This window comes from Thunnus albacares, chromosome 18 (genome assembly GCF_914725855.1).
Source record: "Thunnus albacares chromosome 18, fThuAlb1.1, whole genome shotgun sequence".
Classification (NCBI taxonomy): Eukaryota; Metazoa; Chordata; class Actinopteri; order Scombriformes; family Scombridae; genus Thunnus; species Thunnus albacares.
This window is the reverse complement of record NC_058123.1, coordinates 17,411,978-17,431,604: the sequence shown is the minus strand read 5'-3', so window position 1 is coordinate 17,431,604 and position 19,627 is coordinate 17,411,978. Positions and strand designations below refer to the sequence as shown.

The 19,627-nt window shown below is 38.9% G+C and overlaps 1 protein-coding gene across 2 annotated transcripts in view; it reads left to right on the top strand.

Annotated features, from left to right (window-relative positions):
* The window catches only part of jak2a (Janus kinase 2a), a 38,733-nt gene that overhangs the window by 11,994 nt on the left and 7,112 nt on the right, over positions 1 to 19,627 (top strand). For both annotated transcript variants that reach the window (XM_044332727.1, XM_044332726.1), the window contains exons 2-13: positions 5,167 to 5,452; positions 8,358 to 8,481; positions 8,652 to 8,772; positions 10,610 to 10,755; positions 11,838 to 12,132; positions 12,346 to 12,465; positions 13,646 to 13,803; positions 13,917 to 14,028; positions 14,812 to 14,998; positions 16,175 to 16,299; positions 18,783 to 18,917; positions 19,083 to 19,170. In XM_044332727.1, the coding sequence (XP_044188662.1) occupies positions 5,191 to 5,452; positions 8,358 to 8,481; positions 8,652 to 8,772; positions 10,610 to 10,755; positions 11,838 to 12,132; positions 12,346 to 12,465; positions 13,646 to 13,803; positions 13,917 to 14,028; positions 14,812 to 14,998; positions 16,175 to 16,299; positions 18,783 to 18,917; positions 19,083 to 19,170 (1,873 nt within the window). In that variant the 5' untranslated portion in view covers positions 5,167 to 5,190. The remainder of the gene's footprint in view (positions 1 to 5,166; positions 5,453 to 8,357; positions 8,482 to 8,651; positions 8,773 to 10,609; positions 10,756 to 11,837; positions 12,133 to 12,345; positions 12,466 to 13,645; positions 13,804 to 13,916; positions 14,029 to 14,811; positions 14,999 to 16,174; positions 16,300 to 18,782; positions 18,918 to 19,082; positions 19,171 to 19,627) is intronic.

Genomic DNA, 19,627 nt, shown 5'->3' with positions numbered 1-19,627 from the left:
ATCATAGGAGGGTAAGAAAACCAGGAAATATTCACATTTAAGAAGATGGAACAAGGGAATATTTTTCATTTATGCCTAAGAAATTACTTAAAATTAATTTTCTGTCAATCGACTAATCATTTTAGGTTTAGTATAGTGTGTACATTGTTGTAATTTTAATACCCTGACCACTTTGTCCATGCTATTTGCCTTGGCTTTGCGGTAAGGTATGGATAATGCTATTCCCTGACTTACAGTAGGAGAGGAAAGCAAATATTGAGCCAGATATCAAAATGAATTAGATATGTTTGTCAAGGCCCATCAATTGTTTTAGACCTTACCATGTATGTATGCATGGGACATCTGAATTTGTGGGCTCATTTATATTCTTCCGACTGACATTTTGTCAAGGTTGTTGCACAGCAGCCAACAATGCAGTGTTATCTGATTTTGCAGGCCACTGCACTTTTCTAAATATCTTAACATGGACCTCTACAACATAGCCAGATATTGTAGATTTCAATTTCTCCAAAATTATTTCTCCAAGTATTTTAATTGGCCAACAGTGCAACTTTATCAAAACTTTAAAAGGAAGCCCAACAGTGCAAAATGTCCAGAGTGCTGATTGAAGAAGTGGCATCTGTGGTCAGTAGTGAAGCAGAGCAGGCATAAAAGGCAAAAAATGTGGCTGAGCTGATAGCACTGACCTAAACCAGCACCAAGGCCCCGATAAGACAGAAGGAACTGGTCTAACTCTCTGCCTGTCTGCTACATGATAAACGTTTTGGGTGTGTAAACACACTGACAAAATGGTGAGAGAGCAATGTCATCTTAAACATGTGCTGAGCTTCCTCTTGCCACATATCAAACTATGTAGTATCACAAACTCCTGCTTCTATGTCTTTATTTTTACTTTTACCTTGTGCCAGGTTCTGTGCTGTGTCCTGCATGGGATTAGCTACTCTCTCAAATATTAAACAAATGCTACATTTACAACATTTGCATAAAATGTGCCTGCCAACTTTTGTAACTCAGGCAGTGTTTATAAGTTATCACTGAGTTCAAATTCCAAAAAATGAACACACACTTTTTTCAAGGTAAAATATTTTAGATATTTTAAAGACAATTATAAGTTTGAGAAGTAATGTATGTTGTGGAGCTGCCACTCAGTAAGCTATTTGATGCAAAGCCCTTGATTTACCTTTTTTGACTAGCTCGGGGTCAGCCAGAGGGTAAAGAAGCTCACAACAACAAACAAAGAGAGCATGAAGGCAACAACTGTAGATGTGAGCTAAGCATTCCTGTGTTATCAGATAAAGTTTCCAGTCAGTGTGGGAGATGACCATTATTGTCAAGCGCTTTCATATCAACTATATAATACAGTAGCTGATTTCACTTCCTCTATGTGTATGATTATAATGTGCGGCAGGAATAAAAACCTTAATAAACACAGTTGTAGCAACATTAACATTATTATCTCTGTATTTGGGGGGTTGCTTCAGCTGAAAGTGTACATCTGCCAAAAACCAATAAATACTATTAACTTTTACATGCATATCTTAAAATACATACCAGGACAGATGTTGGAACTCTCAGCTCACTCTCAGATTTGACTTACTGATTTTAGTGGTTGTTGTAATTGCCTTGGCTTTTGTGTCTCTGCTTCAAATGTCAACCTCCCTTTTTTTGAGCGATCATGAAATGTATTGCCAGAAATAGAGAAACTGTTTCACTATTACACTCCATGATGCAATTTAAATGGGAACTGTAACTGGGTCTCCAGGCACTTTGATACTGAATCCTAGAAGAAAACTCTGGTGGTCAACAGTTAACATACAACTGCAAAACAATGTTCAGTTGTTGCAAAAAATGGCACAAACCCCATCCAATGAAAACTGAAGGTGCACTATTGGAATAATCTGTTGAATCCCAAACCTTTCATGGCATAGTTGGAGTCATCCTTCAGCCCAGTTATAGACATGGCCGAAATTATTGGTAGCCTTCCACCTTTTTTTTTTTTTAAAAAAAAGCTAAATTTTCTTTGTACTAAGTTGAAACTGACAGAAGTATATGGTATCCATCATTCTTTATTTCACATTGAATATAAATGAAATTTTGCTTGTGATTTACAACATAACATTATAAAATAAATGAAAATGGCATGGCCAAAAATATTGGTACCCTTAACTTAATACTTTGTAGCACAGCCTTTGGAGGCAATGACTCCAGTCAAGCGCTTTCTGTAACTCTGAATAAGGTTTATATACTTCTCCACTCTTCTTGAGCAAACTGCTCCAGTTCTCTCAGGTTTGATGGCTTGCTGTCTCCCAACTTCAAGTTTCAGCTCTTTCCAAAGATGTTCAATGGGATTCAGATCAGGACTCATAGCAGGCCACTTCAGAATGGTCCAACGTTTTCTTCTCATCCACTTTTGGGTGCTTTTTGATGTATGTTTGGGGTCATTATCCTGCTGGAATACTCATGACCTGCAACTAAGACACAGCTTTCTGACACTGGGATGTATGTTTCACTCCAAAATGCCTTGATAGTCCTCTGATTTCATTGTGCCCTGCTGAGATTCAAGGCACCCAATGCCTGAGGCAGCAAAACAACCCCAAAACATCACTAAGCCTCCTCCATGTTTCAGGCATGCTGCTCAGGCATGGTAAACATCTGCTCTTCTGTAAACATAGGGTTGGTGTGATTTACCAAAAAGCTCTGATTTTGTTTCATCTGTCCAAAGCACATTCTCCCAGAAGGACTGTGGCTTGTCAACATGCATTTTGGCAAAGTCCAGTCTGCCTTTTTTGTGTCCCTCTTAGAAGTGGGGTCTTCCTGGGTCTTCTACCATGGAGCCCATTTTCATTCAGACAGCGACGGATGGTGTGACTTGAAACTATTGTACCATGAACTTGAAGATCAGCTTGCATCTGCACTGAAGTTTTCCTTGGTTCTTTCTCAACCATTCGAGCAATCCTTCTGTTCAATCTCGGCCCAATTTTCTTCTTGCAACCACATCCAGAGATGTTGGCTACAGTTCCATGAGCCTTAAACTTCTTAATAATGTTGGCAACAGTGGTCACAGGAATGTGAAGCTCTTTGTAGATGGTTTTGTAACCTTTATGTTCACCATGCTTGGCTATTACCTTTTTTTCTAATGTCTTCAGACCACTGTTTAGTTTTCCTTCTGTTTTCCATGTTCACTGTGATGCACATAGTGGCACAAAACAGCAGAGTGAGTAATTTTCTCCTTTTAAACTGGCTGCATGAGTGATTATAAGATTGAAAATACCTGTGTTACTAATTAAAACACAATAGTCTGCTTAAAGTATCACTACTAATCGATTATTTCTTACAACTTCCAAAGGCTACCAATAATTTTGTCCAGGTGATTCAGTTATTTTCACAACGTTTTTGTTTTGTTCCACTGCAAACCAAACATAGACATGCATTGATAATAAAATATCTTTTAATTTCAACACTGTTCAGGGTGTATGGCGCGTTATTTTAATAAAATGCAAGGGTACCAATAATTTCGGCCTCATCTGTACAGTATAGAGCATATCCCATTAACTAGGGATGCACTGATCCGACTTTTTCAGTCCGGATACCGATACCTGGTCTTTGGGTATTGTCCAATACCGAGTACTGATCCAATACCAGTGTTAAATTAATAAGCTGTGTGCCTCCCTGTGTTGAAGAGACTGGGATCATTCTTTTATATGTCAGGCAAAATCAGGCTTGACTTAAACATTGCTTTCCTAACTTTGTAAAACAAAATATAACAAATAAATACATAGATACAAATTTACTGAATTGTTTTTTATTAAAATAATGGTATCCAATACCAGATCAGCCCATTGTCATTGACACCCAATCCAGCTATTTGAGTCAGTATCGGACGGATATCCAATATTTTCATCTGCTGACAGCTTAAAATATTACAACTTGGAGCAGCGACAGCACCACATCTGCAAAGAATATATTGTGTATGCATAATATGAGAGAGAGCAATTCAGGGTAGCCTGTATAGTCAGTCTTGTGACAAGTAATTATATGTTCTGATAAGCAACCATAAATGTAATTGATGATACTGATAATGCCTATTTCATGTCACAGGGGCTAGACAGGGACTCAATGGAATTTCAGGCATCTGGATGAGTCACTGCTCAAAATTGTTGTGGTCTGCAAAAATTTTATATTTAGTGCAATTGCAATACGTTGCTTGCTGACAGATGCAACTAGTAGTACTCGGGGGAAAATGTTCAAACCAAACTGAGCAGACTTCAAGCTTTACTTTTCACTTTTGCACATTTAAATATAAAGCTTTTTGTTCACTATAACCCTGTTTTACTTAGACCTCTGCAAGCAAAGCAGCATCAGCTAAGATACACATTACAGCGCGGGCTACTAGGGATGTACGTGTAAAGTCAACTACTCAATTGAAGGTTGCTACCTTTGCTAGTCGGCATCAGAAATAGTAGTTGGTTAAACTTATTATTTTATTAATGTACATATATAAATAACTTATTGACATAATTCACTGAACCACAGAGAGCAGAGGAGAGAAGAGAAGCAGTGTGACCATAAATGACAGTGAGCAAAACACAGTAGAGATTATGTTTATTTATATGATTTACCTAATTTATCTGCACTTGTTTCATTTATGGTGGCGCTGCTTCTGTCCTCCCCTCTGCTCTCTGTGGTTCAGTGAGGGCGGGACTCAGTCCACTGTGAGTGTGTGTGCTCCACATGGAGCAAATACCAGCAAAACTAATGACACCCCCATAGGCCTCAGCTGTACTTTGTGTTTGGTGCTAATTAGCAAATGTTAGCATGCTAGCCAACACGCTAAACTAACCTGGTGGACATGGTAAACAGTATTCCTGCTTAACATCAGCATGTTAGCATGCCAACATTAGCATGTAGCTCAAAACACCACTGTGCCTAACATCCTCACAGAGCTGATAGTGTGGCTGTAGACTCTTGTAAATGTGTAAAAAAAACACATTAAAATCTAAAAAGCTTGTTTGTCAGACAGAAAGCTGTAGTTGGCTGGTAAGCCCCGTAAAACACTGCTTGCTTCACTCAAAAAATTCCTTCCTCTTACCTAATTAATTTCCAGTATATTCTGTACTTTCTACTCACTATCATTCTTACCAGTTTTATTGGTTTCTCTGCTTACAGGTGGATGTTTGTGGTAAGCAGCACATGGCCTGTATTCTGCTGACAGATATGGACCTGCCCACCTCCTGCCCCTCAGCACATGACAGTGGCCTTGTCCCGGACCTTGACCCAACCGCCGAACTTGACCCAAAGCCGGACATGGATGCCACCTGCCTAAGTGTCCACATGTACTACCCTGGGAAGGATGGTGAAGGAGGTGGGGCCAACGGTTCAGAGAGTGTTCTCACGTTTCCACCCGGGGAGTACATAGCAGAGGAACTCTGCATCAGTGCAGCGAAAGCATGTGGTGAGTCACAAGAGGATTTCAGTTCTGATGTCTGCCCACACAGTTTAGTTTATTCATATGAATTAGTTTAATATGGGCTTTGCATGATGCTAAAAGAACAGAAATGTGCATCAAATATACTTAAAAACAAGGAAAAGGAAAAAAAGACAATAAAAATTAAGTGGTGTGATCATTTATTATATTTGATTATTTCATAGGGTGTTAATTAACCATGTATGAATTGAATAATTTATAAATTAGCGGTGTCATGTTCAAAAGCTCTTCAACAGTTCAGTGGTTTGATGATGTTCCTGCTTTTATCATCACATATCCGGTTGTTTCTTCAACATTGTGAAGTCCTGATTTAGTCAGTGTTATACATGTACACCTGACCTCAGTGGTGGAATGTAACTAAGTACTTATGTACAAATTCAAGGTACTTTACGAAGTATTTCCATTTTATGCAACTTTATACTTCTACTCCACTACATTTGTCTGACAGCTGTAGTTACCACAGATTACAATTCTGTATACCCTTCCAGTCCAGTGAAAACTATCTCCAAATTTGGTGATCCTAAAGTTTGATGTTTATGAGAAATTGAAGGATTAAGTGCTCCTTTATGGGTTGAGAACATTCTCCTAATGCCAAAGCTAAGAAAACTAATTAATAAGCCTTTTGGATTAGCTGGAAAATGCTGTCACAAAGCTGAAAGCAGGGCTGTTTTTCTGAGCGCATAAAAAGTTGACATTTTAGAGATACATGGTTCTCACGGGACAGCGATGCTAGAAACATATGATGATCTTATAGAATATGATGCATGACTGTAGATTAAACCAGCCAATGGTATACAAAGTAGTATAGCTCAACCTTAAACACTACAACAGTAAAATGCAACATACACATTGATTCAGCAGTAATATTAATCCAAAAAACATCATATATAATAATAATAATAAAACACTTTACTACTTTTACTTAAGTAAAAGATCTGAACACTTCTTCCACCACTGGTACACCTTGCGGCTGATATAGAATTGTGGACGACCTTGCAGTTACAGTCGTACAGTTTGTGTCTTAACCAGTAGGCTTTGTCCTTAGTTGTTTATTTTCTAGAGTTTCAGTGTTTAGCCTGCTTTTTCACCTTCTCTTTCTAGCAAACTCAAATCAGGAAGTTGGGGAACTGTTGTGTCTGTTTTCCTCTCCGCCTTAGCTCTATCTCTCCCTGCCACACTCCATTCCCTCTCGAGCTGATAAGAAACAACCCGTCTCTCTCTCCTTTTTATTTTTCTCCTTTCTCCATCCTCTTGCTTTTAATTTTTTATTTGACCACTTTCTACTTCCTGCATCTCCTCGTCCTGTTCTTCATCTTAACATCTACCTCGCCTCCAGCTGTCTTACTCTCCCATTCTCTATTTCGTGGTTTAACCACAATCAAATAACCATCACATGTGAGGGATTTTCTGTGCTTTATCTATTTGGTTATTCTTGACGGTTTTTTAAATGTGGTCTGGTAATAAGATGAGTTTGTAGACTTACTATTGAGATCAAATTTGATGATGCATGTTGATGTAGGACTGGAAGTCTTGCTACATTCCCACCAGGATGAAGTAAAATGTATTCACATTCCCGGCAGACCCGTATATCATTGCACTTTGATAGGCTTTTTTTCCATTCACATAATTAACACAAGAAGTGAATATTAACATTAACATATTTAACCCTTTAGAAGGCAAAGATGGCAAAACTGTTGAATACATAATCAATATTCACATTTTATTAATGTTCTCAGCTCCTACGGTTAAAAACAGTTAAGAAAGCATATTGGTTACTTTATTATTTTATATTGTTTTGTAATGTTTATAATGTATATAGATTGAATTCTATTTACTTGACTTCTTATTGTGTTTGCATTTATTACTCTTAGCTCTTATCTGTTTCCTTGTTTCCTGCACTGCTGTAACATGCACATTTCCCCTCTGATCAATAAAGTCTTATCTTATCTTATCTTTTTTTATCTTATCTTAATAAACAATTCAAGGTAAGGTAGGGCTTATACATATTATACGTAGATCAACCTTGTAAGTACACTGAGCTGACTTCCCGTTGTGGTTGAGCATACTTCCTCTTACGCAGCACTCCCATCCTCATACGATTGCTTCATTCTTGTGAGATTCGTGTGCTTCCTGTTGCTTGATGATATTTTCTCTGCTAATGGACGTTTTGGCCTGACTGATAAAACACCTTGCTATCGGTGGTGCTGGTGTTTTTAAAACAGCACGAGGAGTTGTGGGAATGGTTGGAAATAAAATTCTGCCGAAGTAGGCTGTTATGATCAGATGATGAGGTAAAAGTCATCTATACTAAAGTTGTTACCCCCTGAGCAGTATCATCGTTAACTTTCATCATAGAAAAAAATCTTAGACAAACTCCTGGCAAACAGGCAAACTCACTAAACCGTTGATGGGAACTTCATTTTTCATTTATACACTCTTAAGCAGGGGACTTAACTGTGGTTTTCACTGAGTCAACACAAATAACTCCACCGAAAAACACCACTGAGAAAAGGTACTTGGTTGCAATCATGTGTCAAAGCACAGTCACTTGCAGTCTACAGTGTTACCGCCACAGCAGCCTACTCTCTGTTTATGTACTGTAAACACACAGTGCACGCGCAACTTTGTTTATGTTCTAAATATTTGCTGGTTGTAAATATTGTTCATGTGTGGGTACAAAGTGAATCTGACCAAATGGAAAATACTTCCATATATGCTCCTTGGTATCTGCAGCAGTTATTGTAGCCACAAATTCAAACCTCCATAAAGTACACTGAGTTTCAGTGACTTTTACTGCCAAAATAAAACTGTCTGTTCTGTCTACAGTAAACATTTTAATGACCTGAGATGATTGTTTTCTTTGTCTTACCAGGTATTGCTCCAGTGTTCTGCAACTTGTTTGGCCTGATGAGGGAAAGCGACCAGATATGGTTCCCTCCTAATCACATCTTCAAACTGCAGCAGTCAGACAGTGAGAGCCTACACTTCAGAATCAGGTAGGCATAGACATAGTTTTTTTTTTTTTTTCAGTTTTGTTTTTCATTTCCATTTCCTGTTTCAGACTCTTTATGTACTTAATGCCTGGATCACTTCTCTTTTAATTCAATATTTCTCTTTTCTTTGTCTGTGTCTTACTGGCTCCTGTCTTGTCTACTCTTCTATCCAGGTACTACTTTCCTGGCTGGTATAACAGCGGCAATTCATCCCATGCTCATCGCTATGGTGTTTCCAAGGGGATGGAGACCCCCATCATGGATGATTGTGTCATGGCATACCAATTTTTGCAGGTTAGTTTACACCTCGTATCAACATGAAGTCTTTGCATTTGTGTTTTTAAAGGGGCCATATTATGAAAAAGTCACTTTTGCAGTGCTTGTGCTTATATATTTGGGTCTCTGATGAGCCTAACACACAAACTGTGAAATAACTTTTACAAATCAGCATCATGATGTAGACTAGTTATTTCGTTATCCATTTGATCCGTTTATTACAATTAAATCACAGCAAAATCTGTATTAATCAAATTTATTTTGGGTTCATTCAGACTGAGCTTCAGTAACATCACTGTGCTGGTTGGGGACTAGTCATTGCCTGCCGTTGCTCACCAGCTGTTTGGGGCGAATAAACACAAATGATCTCATAGTTAAATTTGTGCAAGTAATGCGAGATGTTTGGTGTGTTCGCTGCACTGCTCACTGGTACTGCTATGTTTTCTCTGGTAACCATGTTTCTCCGGGATTCATGCTTAACAGTTGCCATATTATTTAAAGTAGAGTATTTTATATACATTTTAAAACATGTCTGGAGGGGACCTCTAGATAAAATACAATATCAGGTTTTACCAATTACCTAAGATATGTTTTACTGTACATATATACACAAAAAAATAGTATGCAGAAGGTTTGAAATGTGTGGATCGTTGTATGATAACTTATTGGAAAGGAGTTTGGATGTTGCATTTTTTGCCATGATACCACCATGCTGCAACAGAGCCAGAGTAGGATTATTAGGTGAATGTACTGTACCTGTAAATGTCAAACAAAGACTTGAGAATTTCTCAGGCCACAAACTAAAAGCGTACTTATCACCCTGTGAGCCCACAAATAATCTACCGCATACTGTATGCTTATATAGTTCCAGTTGTGGTTAGCATGTGGAGGCTACAAAATGTGTGAATGTTTTCTTTTAAACTGCATGTAAACCAGAGGACAAAACTTGAGAAACTAATGCCCTCTTCTTCACCTCCTTGCACCCATTTTCCTATTTTACTTTTGTTAATATAATGATAAGCAGAAATGTTGGGCGGGGGGAGATAAAATGTGCTTGTTTACCCTGACTCTCTGACTAACTGCCAGTCTGTCTGTCATGTCAGCCATTCTTTTGTGCAAGTTGAAAACAGGAAGTGGGGTAGTAAGAGTGTTTAAGATGTACAAATTGGGGAACAAGGATATGTCAGGGTTCTTTCACACTGTTTTCTTGTGTCACTGCCCACATACAGTATGTGCGTGTGTGTGTGCATGCGTGTGTGTGTGTGTTTGCAGGTGCGTTTTTTTTTCTTTCCACATGCTTGCGAGAACTTGAAACACACAGCTTTATTCAGCTTTTTTTTTTTATCTCCGCTGTTCACATTGACACCATGAGCTGGGTGTCAACAGATTGACCCACAGAGTGTTTATTACTCACAGACACCTGCTGTTGTCGAGCTTGTACAGTCCTACCAACTTAACCGCTGATTTGTTTGTTAATGAAATATGGAATAAAAGGAGTTTCAGGTTGCAAAAAGCTTTCTTTAAATAAACTGTAACATTTATTTTTATTTATAATAAAGCTTTTGCAGAATGAATCCGTGCCTCAACTAGTTTGGTTCAAAGGTCTTTAACTCTAAAACGGACTTTTAATGTATTTTGAAAACTTGTATCACCAAAAATGGTGGCAAGCATATCCAAAAAACTTCTGTGCTTGTTTTTATTTAATGACTCACTCTTTAATGTTTATACTCACACTGTAAATTTAAGATAAGACAGTAAACATGTTGACCCTCCTCCTCTCCCACAGATCTGATATCCATCAGATTCTTTTTAATTTAATTTTTGATTTTTTTGCATCTTGTGTTCCGTCCTGCAGTGGCGTAGTGACTTTCTCAAGGGCAGGGTTCATATTCCAGTAAGCCACGAGGCTCAGGAAGAGTGTCTGGGCATGGCAGTGCTGGACATGATGAGGCTCGCCAAAGAAAGCGGTCAGTCACCTGTAGACATCTACAATGATACCAGGTAGGATGCACTCACTCACAAGAGATGAACAATATTGACCGAATGTAATAGCATGTTATTTTAGCCATAATGGCAAATTGCTGATTTGAATTACAGTACGTGACAATATTTTCGGTATTTGAGAAGAATCTAAAAAGTTCAGCAATGTGTGTTAATTATAAAGCAGCCTTTAAAATGTGGGGAAAAAAAACCCCATTTAACTTGTACTTTCCACACATTTGTACTGTAACCACCTAAATATTGTAAAATACTTCCTGTTTCGCTGTTGTGCATGTGGTAAAGCTTATGAATGACAACTTCAGAGCAGTGTGACAAACTCCTCGGGATACAGTGAGCATCAAGATAGTTTCATGCAGTTGAATCAATTATCTCGGTGTATGAGATAATGTTTCAGTGTGTCTATAATATTTGACCTGCACTGTGCTTATGCACTGTGTCCATACTTGAAATGTTAAGTATAATTTAATTTCTCTTTAATTCATCCCTAATTGTATTTATTTTTGTTTCAAGTGAGTCTTTAGTACAATTTGTGATGGCTACGGATTGATTCTCAGGTTAAACTCAGCATGCACACTAGCTGAACCTGCACAAAGCACTCAGTGTTAGCTCTAGGGCTGCAATTATTTTCATGATCGATTCATCTGCCGATTCTTTATTTTTGATTAATCAATTGGTCTATGAAATGAAAAAAAGTGAAAAAATGCCCATATCAGCATTTTAGCGATCAAATATCTTGTTTTGTCTGACCAAAAGCTCAAAAGCCAAAGATATTCAGTTTGCTATTATATATGAGGAAGAGACGCAGTAACTTTGTAGCATTTTTTCACTATTTTTGCTTGAAAAATGACTGAAACGATTGATTATCAAAATAGTATTCATCTGTCAATCGACTAATCAGTTATTCAGCTATTCGTTTCAGCCCTATTCAGCTCTTTTAACCTTGTTTCTTCTTTCACTTGCCCCTCTCTTCTTTGTCTTTCCTCTTTTTCTGCATTTGTCCTTCATTCCCTCCCCTTTTTGTTATTCTCAACTCCATCTCCTCCTGATCAACCACCCACCCCCGACCCTCTCGCTGCTTTTAGCTACAAGTCCTTCCTGCCGAGATGCATGCGAGACCGCATCCAGGAATACAACATCCTGACTCGGAAGCGGATCCGCTTTCGCTTCAAGAGGTTCATCCAGCAGTTTAATGAGTGCAAGGCCACGGTGTGCAACCTCAAGCTCAAATACCTGATGAGCCTCGAGATTCTGCTTCCATCCCTCTACTCTGAGCGCTTCCAAGTCACTGACCTCTCCGCACGCGAGGTTACCATCGTCGTCATGGGCAACAAGGGCATCCAGTGGTCAAAAGGGAAAGAGGCGGAGGGAGCAGAGGAGGTGAGGCCCAGGAGATGGTTTCATGTTGCCATGGTAATGCATTTGTATAATACCAGTCACACTGTGATGCTTTCCTGGCTGGTTTTAACCAATAGATGGAGCTCCAGTAGTTGGTTATTACAATTAATTGCCAATAACAAGAGTACGTGTGTGCGTGCTTCTTTATCTAAAACAAATGTAACCCACTCATTATTACTCTTTTTGTGTCTGTAGGAGCTGCAGACATACTGTGACTTCTCAGAGGTGATAGACATCAGCATCAAGCAGTCCAATCAGGAAGGCTCTGTGGAGAGTCGCATAGTTACCCTCACCAGACAGGACAACCAGATCTTGGTATAGTACACACTTTAATCTTCTTGATGATCTGCTCCACATTGCTCTGCTTTCACTCCAAGATGAATGATTTTGTTTACTTTGCTTTATTTTTGTTGTTCAAGTTGCTTTTAACAGCAGCTGAATACCACAGATGTTAAACACCAAAATGTTCACAGGGGTTGAGGAAAAGGACTAAAGGATATGTGAAAAAAATTTTGTGGCTCTCATGGGATTTGTGCAATTTCTGATATGTTGGGCCTGAAAACTACATGTTTGAAAATGAAAGAGAAAGAAGTGAGGTTATCAGACTCTCTGTAACCTGCTCCTCATCTCTGCTTGAGGTTAGCGATGTGAACCAAATGTCACCGAAATCACTGACTGAACTGTTGGCGGTAGAGTTAGATTGTGGATGATGTAGGCACCAGGTTTTGGAGTATTCTTATGAGACACAGCAACATTTGTTAATCTGTTTTGATCAAATGAATTACGCACATGAAGATAAACGATTTAACTAAGCTTAATTAGTGTGACTATCACAAGAGTTTCGTACACTTGCCTATCTTTAACTATGTTCTTTAATGAAGACTGAAGTGTATGGATGTAAGGGATAGGGATTTCCCCAGTTTAACAATTGTGCCTTTTTTTGCATGGTAACAAAAAAGATAATCTTGAAAAAACTGGGTTGGACCCATTATACCGACCTGTGAAGTAATTTAGTTTATGACAGTTAATGGGCGATGGATTGGTGGGTGGAGTGGGACTGGGGTGGTTGTTAGAGGACACGTAGATGTTCAATTTGGTTGTGCTGAAGTTTTGTGTATTCATCTGTGGCGTGAATATGTGATTACTAATTTAACGTCCTTCTGGGTTGTTGATTCATTAAGGAACTGCCTTTGTGTTATCTACGTCATCTCGATCATTGTGTTGCTGTGTTATGGTTTGTTCCTCTTTTGATTTTGTTGTTTAGTTTGTTGCTCTGCCTTTACCACAGAGGGTGAGAGATGAATGTTGTGTATCAACAAGAATATGAAGTGTAAATGTTGTTAGGTTCCTCATGAAAGTTATAAATGACAACAGAGTAGGAAAGAAAAAAAGCCAGTCCAAAAAAAACAAATTGTCTCGATAAGCTGTTATACAATGATTATAATAAAAGCAGGTACTGAATAATTTACTTTTGTCTCCCCTCTTTTCATTCAAGGAACTGGATTTTCCGTCTCTCTCAGAGGCTCTGTCATTTGTATCATTAGTTGATGGATATTACAGACTGGTTGCAGATGCTCATCATTATCTTTGTAAAGAAGTGGCCCCGCCAAGACTTCTGGAGTGCATTCAGAGCTACTGCCATGGCCCTGTGTCGTGAGTATCACACAGACAGTATGTACAGATACAGCACGTCGCACATGTGCTTGTACCCCCACAACCAAAGATTTATACACACACAAAGACACATTCTGTCTCTTTGATCACAGGATGGAGTTTACGATTGGTAAGCTGCGGCGCTCTGGCAACCACCAAGGCCTTTACATCCTTCGCTGTAGCCCCAGGGACTATGACAAATTCTTCATGTCGTTTGTGGTGGGGGTAAGCACTGTTAATGTTGGGTTCATCTTCAATGTGAAGTACTGTATTTCTCACATGTGACTTTACAGGCTTCAACAAAGTCTTTGCTAATTGATTGACATTACTGACTCGCTTCCGGAGCCCATGATCACATGCATCTCAGCAACTACTAAAATGTGTCTTCCTCCATTAGCATCATGTCACAACAACCAGAGCCTTTAGACTGTATTGTAAATGTACTCTAGTGCCGGAGTACATTTTAAAGTGCTCTGGTGTAATAGTTAGTTAGGAGGAAGATGGTCAGTCACAGTGACTGCGGCATCACAACATTTAACTGAGTGGCTGTTTGTGAAAGCAAACTGGGTTTGTTCACTGGTACACTGAAACACAGGTAGTCTTAAAGGTGTGTACACCAGAGCCTTTAAAATAATGCCCATAATTTTAACCACTGGAGGGAGCAATAAGGTTTGATTTTCACATTAAATGGACAACTCAGCTGATAGCAGCACCATACACACAATGACATACTGTTTCTGTTTAAATCAGATGCAGCAGTTTTACATTATTGTAATTACAATTAAGTCCATTCATGCAGTCTCAAAATTGTGGCATCAATACAAAATTAGTGTATTTAATGTAATTAATCTGAAGGAAGTTGAGAATAAATTGAAGTAGTAGATATGTAAGTTTATTGAGAACTTATGTGTTCTTACTTAGATTGACTCGTCCTCAGGGAGTGTTCTCTGTAGTCAGTTAAAATCAGCTTTAGCACAACTTAACCATAAATTTCTCTTTTATTTTCAGTATGAAACTATGGTGGACTATAAGCACTGTCAGATCGTAAAGACGGAGTCGGGAGAGTACATCCTGAGCGGTGCCAAGAGGAGCTTCGGCTCCCTTAGAGAACTTCTGCACTGCTACCAAAAGGAGGCGCTTCGCACCGATGGATACACATTCCAGCTGATCAGGTGCTCCGCACCTAGCCCCAAAGGTCAGCGTAGAACAGTTCACAATAATTTTGCAAAAACTGGCAACAGCATCTCATCTTTTTATGTATGGATGCACATATTGGATCAACTGTAAAACTTTGAGTGAGTGCTGTTAAAACCATCAGCCAATGATTCGCACAAGTGAATATCGTTATTGATTATTAATATGATCACGCTTAGGCTTCAAAATCCGGATCATGTCAGATGTTACAGTCATGTTTCATGACATTGTGAAAGCAATTATTAGAAATTATAAGAAAATGGTGACGGGTGCTAGAACTCTTTTTCAAACTCACCCGATTGAATCAGTTAGTGTACAATAAGCCGTGTTTGCCTCTCAACTGATGACCCCTTGTTGAAAGTCCCACAGAATTCCTGTCCCACAGGAGTCGTTGACACTGTTATCTTGTCATTTTGTTATTTTTTAGCGCCTTTCCCAAATCTCTTAAATCCCTCCTGCAGCCAATTACCCATCTTCTACCCAAGCTTCTGCTCATATCAGAGGTCTTGTTTCTGAGTCAATCATTTTCCCATCGGATTTAGGCCAATTAAGACTACAGAATATTTATTCTTTGAAGTTACCATTGACCCTCAGCATGCAGTTATAATTGGCAGTTTAAAGCTCTGGAAGCTCATAAACATAAACAGCCAAGCATCATGTCAGCCATGGTGAAGCAAGTTGTATGAAATTTTTGAAGAAATGTTAAATCACTGATAGAAATGTATTGATTTATTTTAACTGTATTGTATCATTCACTGCAGCAGAATCAATACTATCCTTTAAAAGGGTAAAAAAGCAAGATTTTTTCTGCCCACCAGCACAACATGACCACTACATCTCTGTGGGAATTTAATGGAGGTACTGATGAATACTAATGACTCAATGATTACTTCACCAGGTTTCCAGCTGTCAAAGCTATTCTGGCAAAAACGTTGTTTCTGAGTGAAGTTACCCATTTATAAGGGCCAAAAAAACCCCCAAGACACATTTTATTCATGCTGATATTTGTGATTAAAAACTTTAAACTAAGCAGTCCAACTTTACAATTGGTAGCTGTTATATTTGTACTTAAATTTGCAATTAAACAGTGTCACACATGGAAAAACAATAATCTGGTGTTAATCAGATGTAGCACCAAAGTGTGAGTTAATCTATGTCCATCTTAACATTTCTTCAGACAAATCCAACATGCTGGTGTGTAGGAGTAACCAAGGGGCAGAGGTCCCTCTGTCTCCCTCACTTCAAAAACACGACATCAGCCAGATGGTCTTCCACAAGATCCGAAAAGAGGACCTCATCATTGTAAGATAACCTTCTTTGACTTCTTTCTTTAGTGTTATCTCTCAGCAGAAAATATCAACACTCCTTATAAGGCCAATTCTTCAGTCGATTTATTGTAGGTTGTATTAGTTTTACACACATTGCCTCATGTACACATTTTTTTTGTAGAAGCCAACAAGAGTATTGAAAAGGTGATTTCTTGCCCTACAGAAGCTGTAGATTGTAGACAAATGTGAGCTGTACATAAGTGAGTCGCCAGTGCTTTTCTAGTTGTGGAAGGCAAACTAGTCCGTTGCAGACAAGGAAAGAGGACACAGCCCATTGTGAGCTTGTCAACAGGAGCCAGCGTTCCATTGTTCTCAATCAGAGGAGACTAAAGATTCCTGCAGGGTTAGTGAGGTCACTGCATTTAACAAAAAGACTTCCTTAATTGACTCTCCTACAGAAGCTCAGTGTCAATAGAAATCCCTGTGGACTTTTGTGAGTGCTGTGCGTGCGGCTGACACGCTTGTCGTGCGTTGACGAGCGTGTCAGCCGTGTACTCACTTTGGTGACTAGTCCATTTCCGTCTCGCTCTGTTTTCTGTTGTTCACTTGAAGTTTTGTATAACAGGTCTGTCACAGGAAAACCACAAAAGCAGTTCCACTAATCTCTTGGCTCAGGGGGTTTTCTGTATTGCAATATTGTCTTCTCACCAGTTCTTTAGCAGGTACAACATGTGTTTTTAATCTTCCTGTTTTGAGCTTTTGTTCAGCTTATTCATGCGGTTAGATGAGAGATGGAGAGACCTTACTTCTGTTTTGAATTAAAATTCGGTCAAATCCATGTGGTCAGATAATGAAAGGTGTAGTTGGATGAGTCACAGTTCAGTCCTGGTAAAAAAGATAGACAGGAGGTGACACTATGCAGTTTGGTTTCCAGGCTGCAGGTGAGAAAGACAGTTACTTGTCTTTGGGCTTTTTGGCATTAATCAGCTGATTCTTCCTGCAGCCCTTCAATCTCTAAACTTCAGAGACATTTTCCAAGATTCAGTGGCTCCCTGCTTTGACTTAAGAAATGGCAAAACAAAAGTGTGTGAGATGTATACAGGAGTTCAATAAAAAAAAATGTCATTATCAAATCCAAGATAGATATCGGATGATATGAGTTTCCATGTGTGCCCATGTGAAGGTTTTATTTGTCTCGTAACTTTTCCAAATAATGAAGAACATGTTTTTGTTAACCCTTAGAGACCCACCATAGACCCATTTTTTGTCTTTTTGGGGGGTAAGGGGGGATCTTTAGGGGGAGATAACGGGTCAACAGTATATGCCACATAGAAGTGGTGTACATCATCTGAAAACTGGGAGCCTGAAAGTTAATTTGAGATGCAGCTCAGCACTGTGTGTCAAGTTTTTCTAGTCATAAATCTGTAATAAACATTGTGTTTTGGCTAGGTGCCTATTCAAAGGCGAACGTTTAGAGTGCATAAGGGCTTAAAACATTATAATGGAAGTATATGATGGCCATTCACATGCTCAATTATGTCTCATAAGCAATTTTTGGGTTGGTAACATTTGTTACACAGATTTGGTGCTAATTTTAACAACTTTTGACCACTGAAGAATTGATAAAAATGGTTTAAAATCCCTCCAAAATACCATATTAAAGCACCAAAACCTTGAGGAACACTGTTGAAAAATATATGCTGTGATTTGGTATCAAAAACCTTCGACATTTGGAGATTTCTGTAAGAATGACATTTTCATGGACGGTGTCCTCTGAATGTCCTCGGTCTCTAGTTAGTGGTTGTAAAGTTTCATGAGGCTGTGATTATGCCAGAGGTCATTTTATATAGTGAGGTCAAGTTTCAAAAACGGTCCCACAACAATGAAATGGCTACTATGGGGACTAACATCATCACAATACAGCTGGGTTCATTGAATCCACGAGAGTCTCGGCTTTCCAGTCATAACCTGTTTTTGCAATTCCAAGACTGTTTTGGGACCGCAGTATGAAGAAATATTCAAATACACCATTTTTCGAATAGGCGAAAATAACACATTTATACCGCACATAAAAAACTGCACGTTTTTTTTCTTGCCAAAAACTGCATTAGATTAGCATAAAGTGGGCTTGTCTGTAAAGGGCAAACTCATGGGTACCCATAGACCCCATTTTCATTCAGATAACTTGAGGTGAGGTTGAAAACGGCCATGCCAGTTTCTCCCTTGACAAATTTTTAGTTAAAGACACTGACATCTTGCAACGTTCTTGTGTCAACAATACAGTCCACAGTATGTTATTTGGTCAGTTATAAAAATATCAGCACTGTCATTATGTTTTTGGAATTTCTGGCACAGTATACCGCGAGACCATCATCATGTCCCTTAATAATATGAGTTGGAAGGTTTAAGTAACTTCATGGTTAGGGAGTATTGGTCAGGAAATAGTCTCTTTGACTCCTTTTCAAAAAAATAGGTTTTTAACATAACAATAACACAGTGTTTGTTTCAACGTTTTAGAGCGAGAGTTTGGGCCAAGGAACGTTCACGAAGATCTTCTGCGGTGTTAGGAAGGAGCTGGGAGACTACGGAGAGATGCATCAGATAGAAGTCGTTATTAAGATCCTGGACAAGGCTCACCGCAACTATTCAGAGGTTGGCTTGTTGACTGAATGACTCAGTGGTTGACTGGTTAAATTTACATTTTTTTCATTGTTTATTTAGTTTTTCTCTCACTCTGAAGACACATGCAGAGAGGAGACAAATTAACAGAATAAAATGTAAATTCTCTCATCCCTTCTCTCGTTTTATCCCTCATAGTCATTCTTTGAAGCAGCCAGCATGATGAGCCAGCTCTCCCACAAGCACTTACTCCTCAACTATGGTGTGTGTGTTTGTGGAGATGAAAGTAAGTCTACAACATACACAAACACACACACACACAATGAAACAATCACTACTTAAGGGTCACAGCTTAACCACGAGCAGTGATGGTCACAAAGGAAGGAATCATTGCGGTTATCCTCACATGTGACATATAAAAAGGATAGTGTAATCAAGAAAGTCAGGTGGTCAGTCAAGCATACATGAGGAATAAGTAGAAAGAAATGCAAGGAGGCTCGCACTTAAACAATAGTGTTGACATCTGATGAGTACAGAGGACAGAGAGGAAATGAGGATGCTGACCTGCTTTCTGCTGTAACCTGACCTCCCACTCTGACTGGATTAAGCCCTCCAGATCAACAAGTCACTAATGGGCCACTGTAGTCTTGATCTTTACTCTATCTGCTACTGCCCACGTCATCGGAGCGCTTCGTTGGAAACCTTTACTATTTCTGAGAACCAATAAAGAGCAAGAAAGAAAA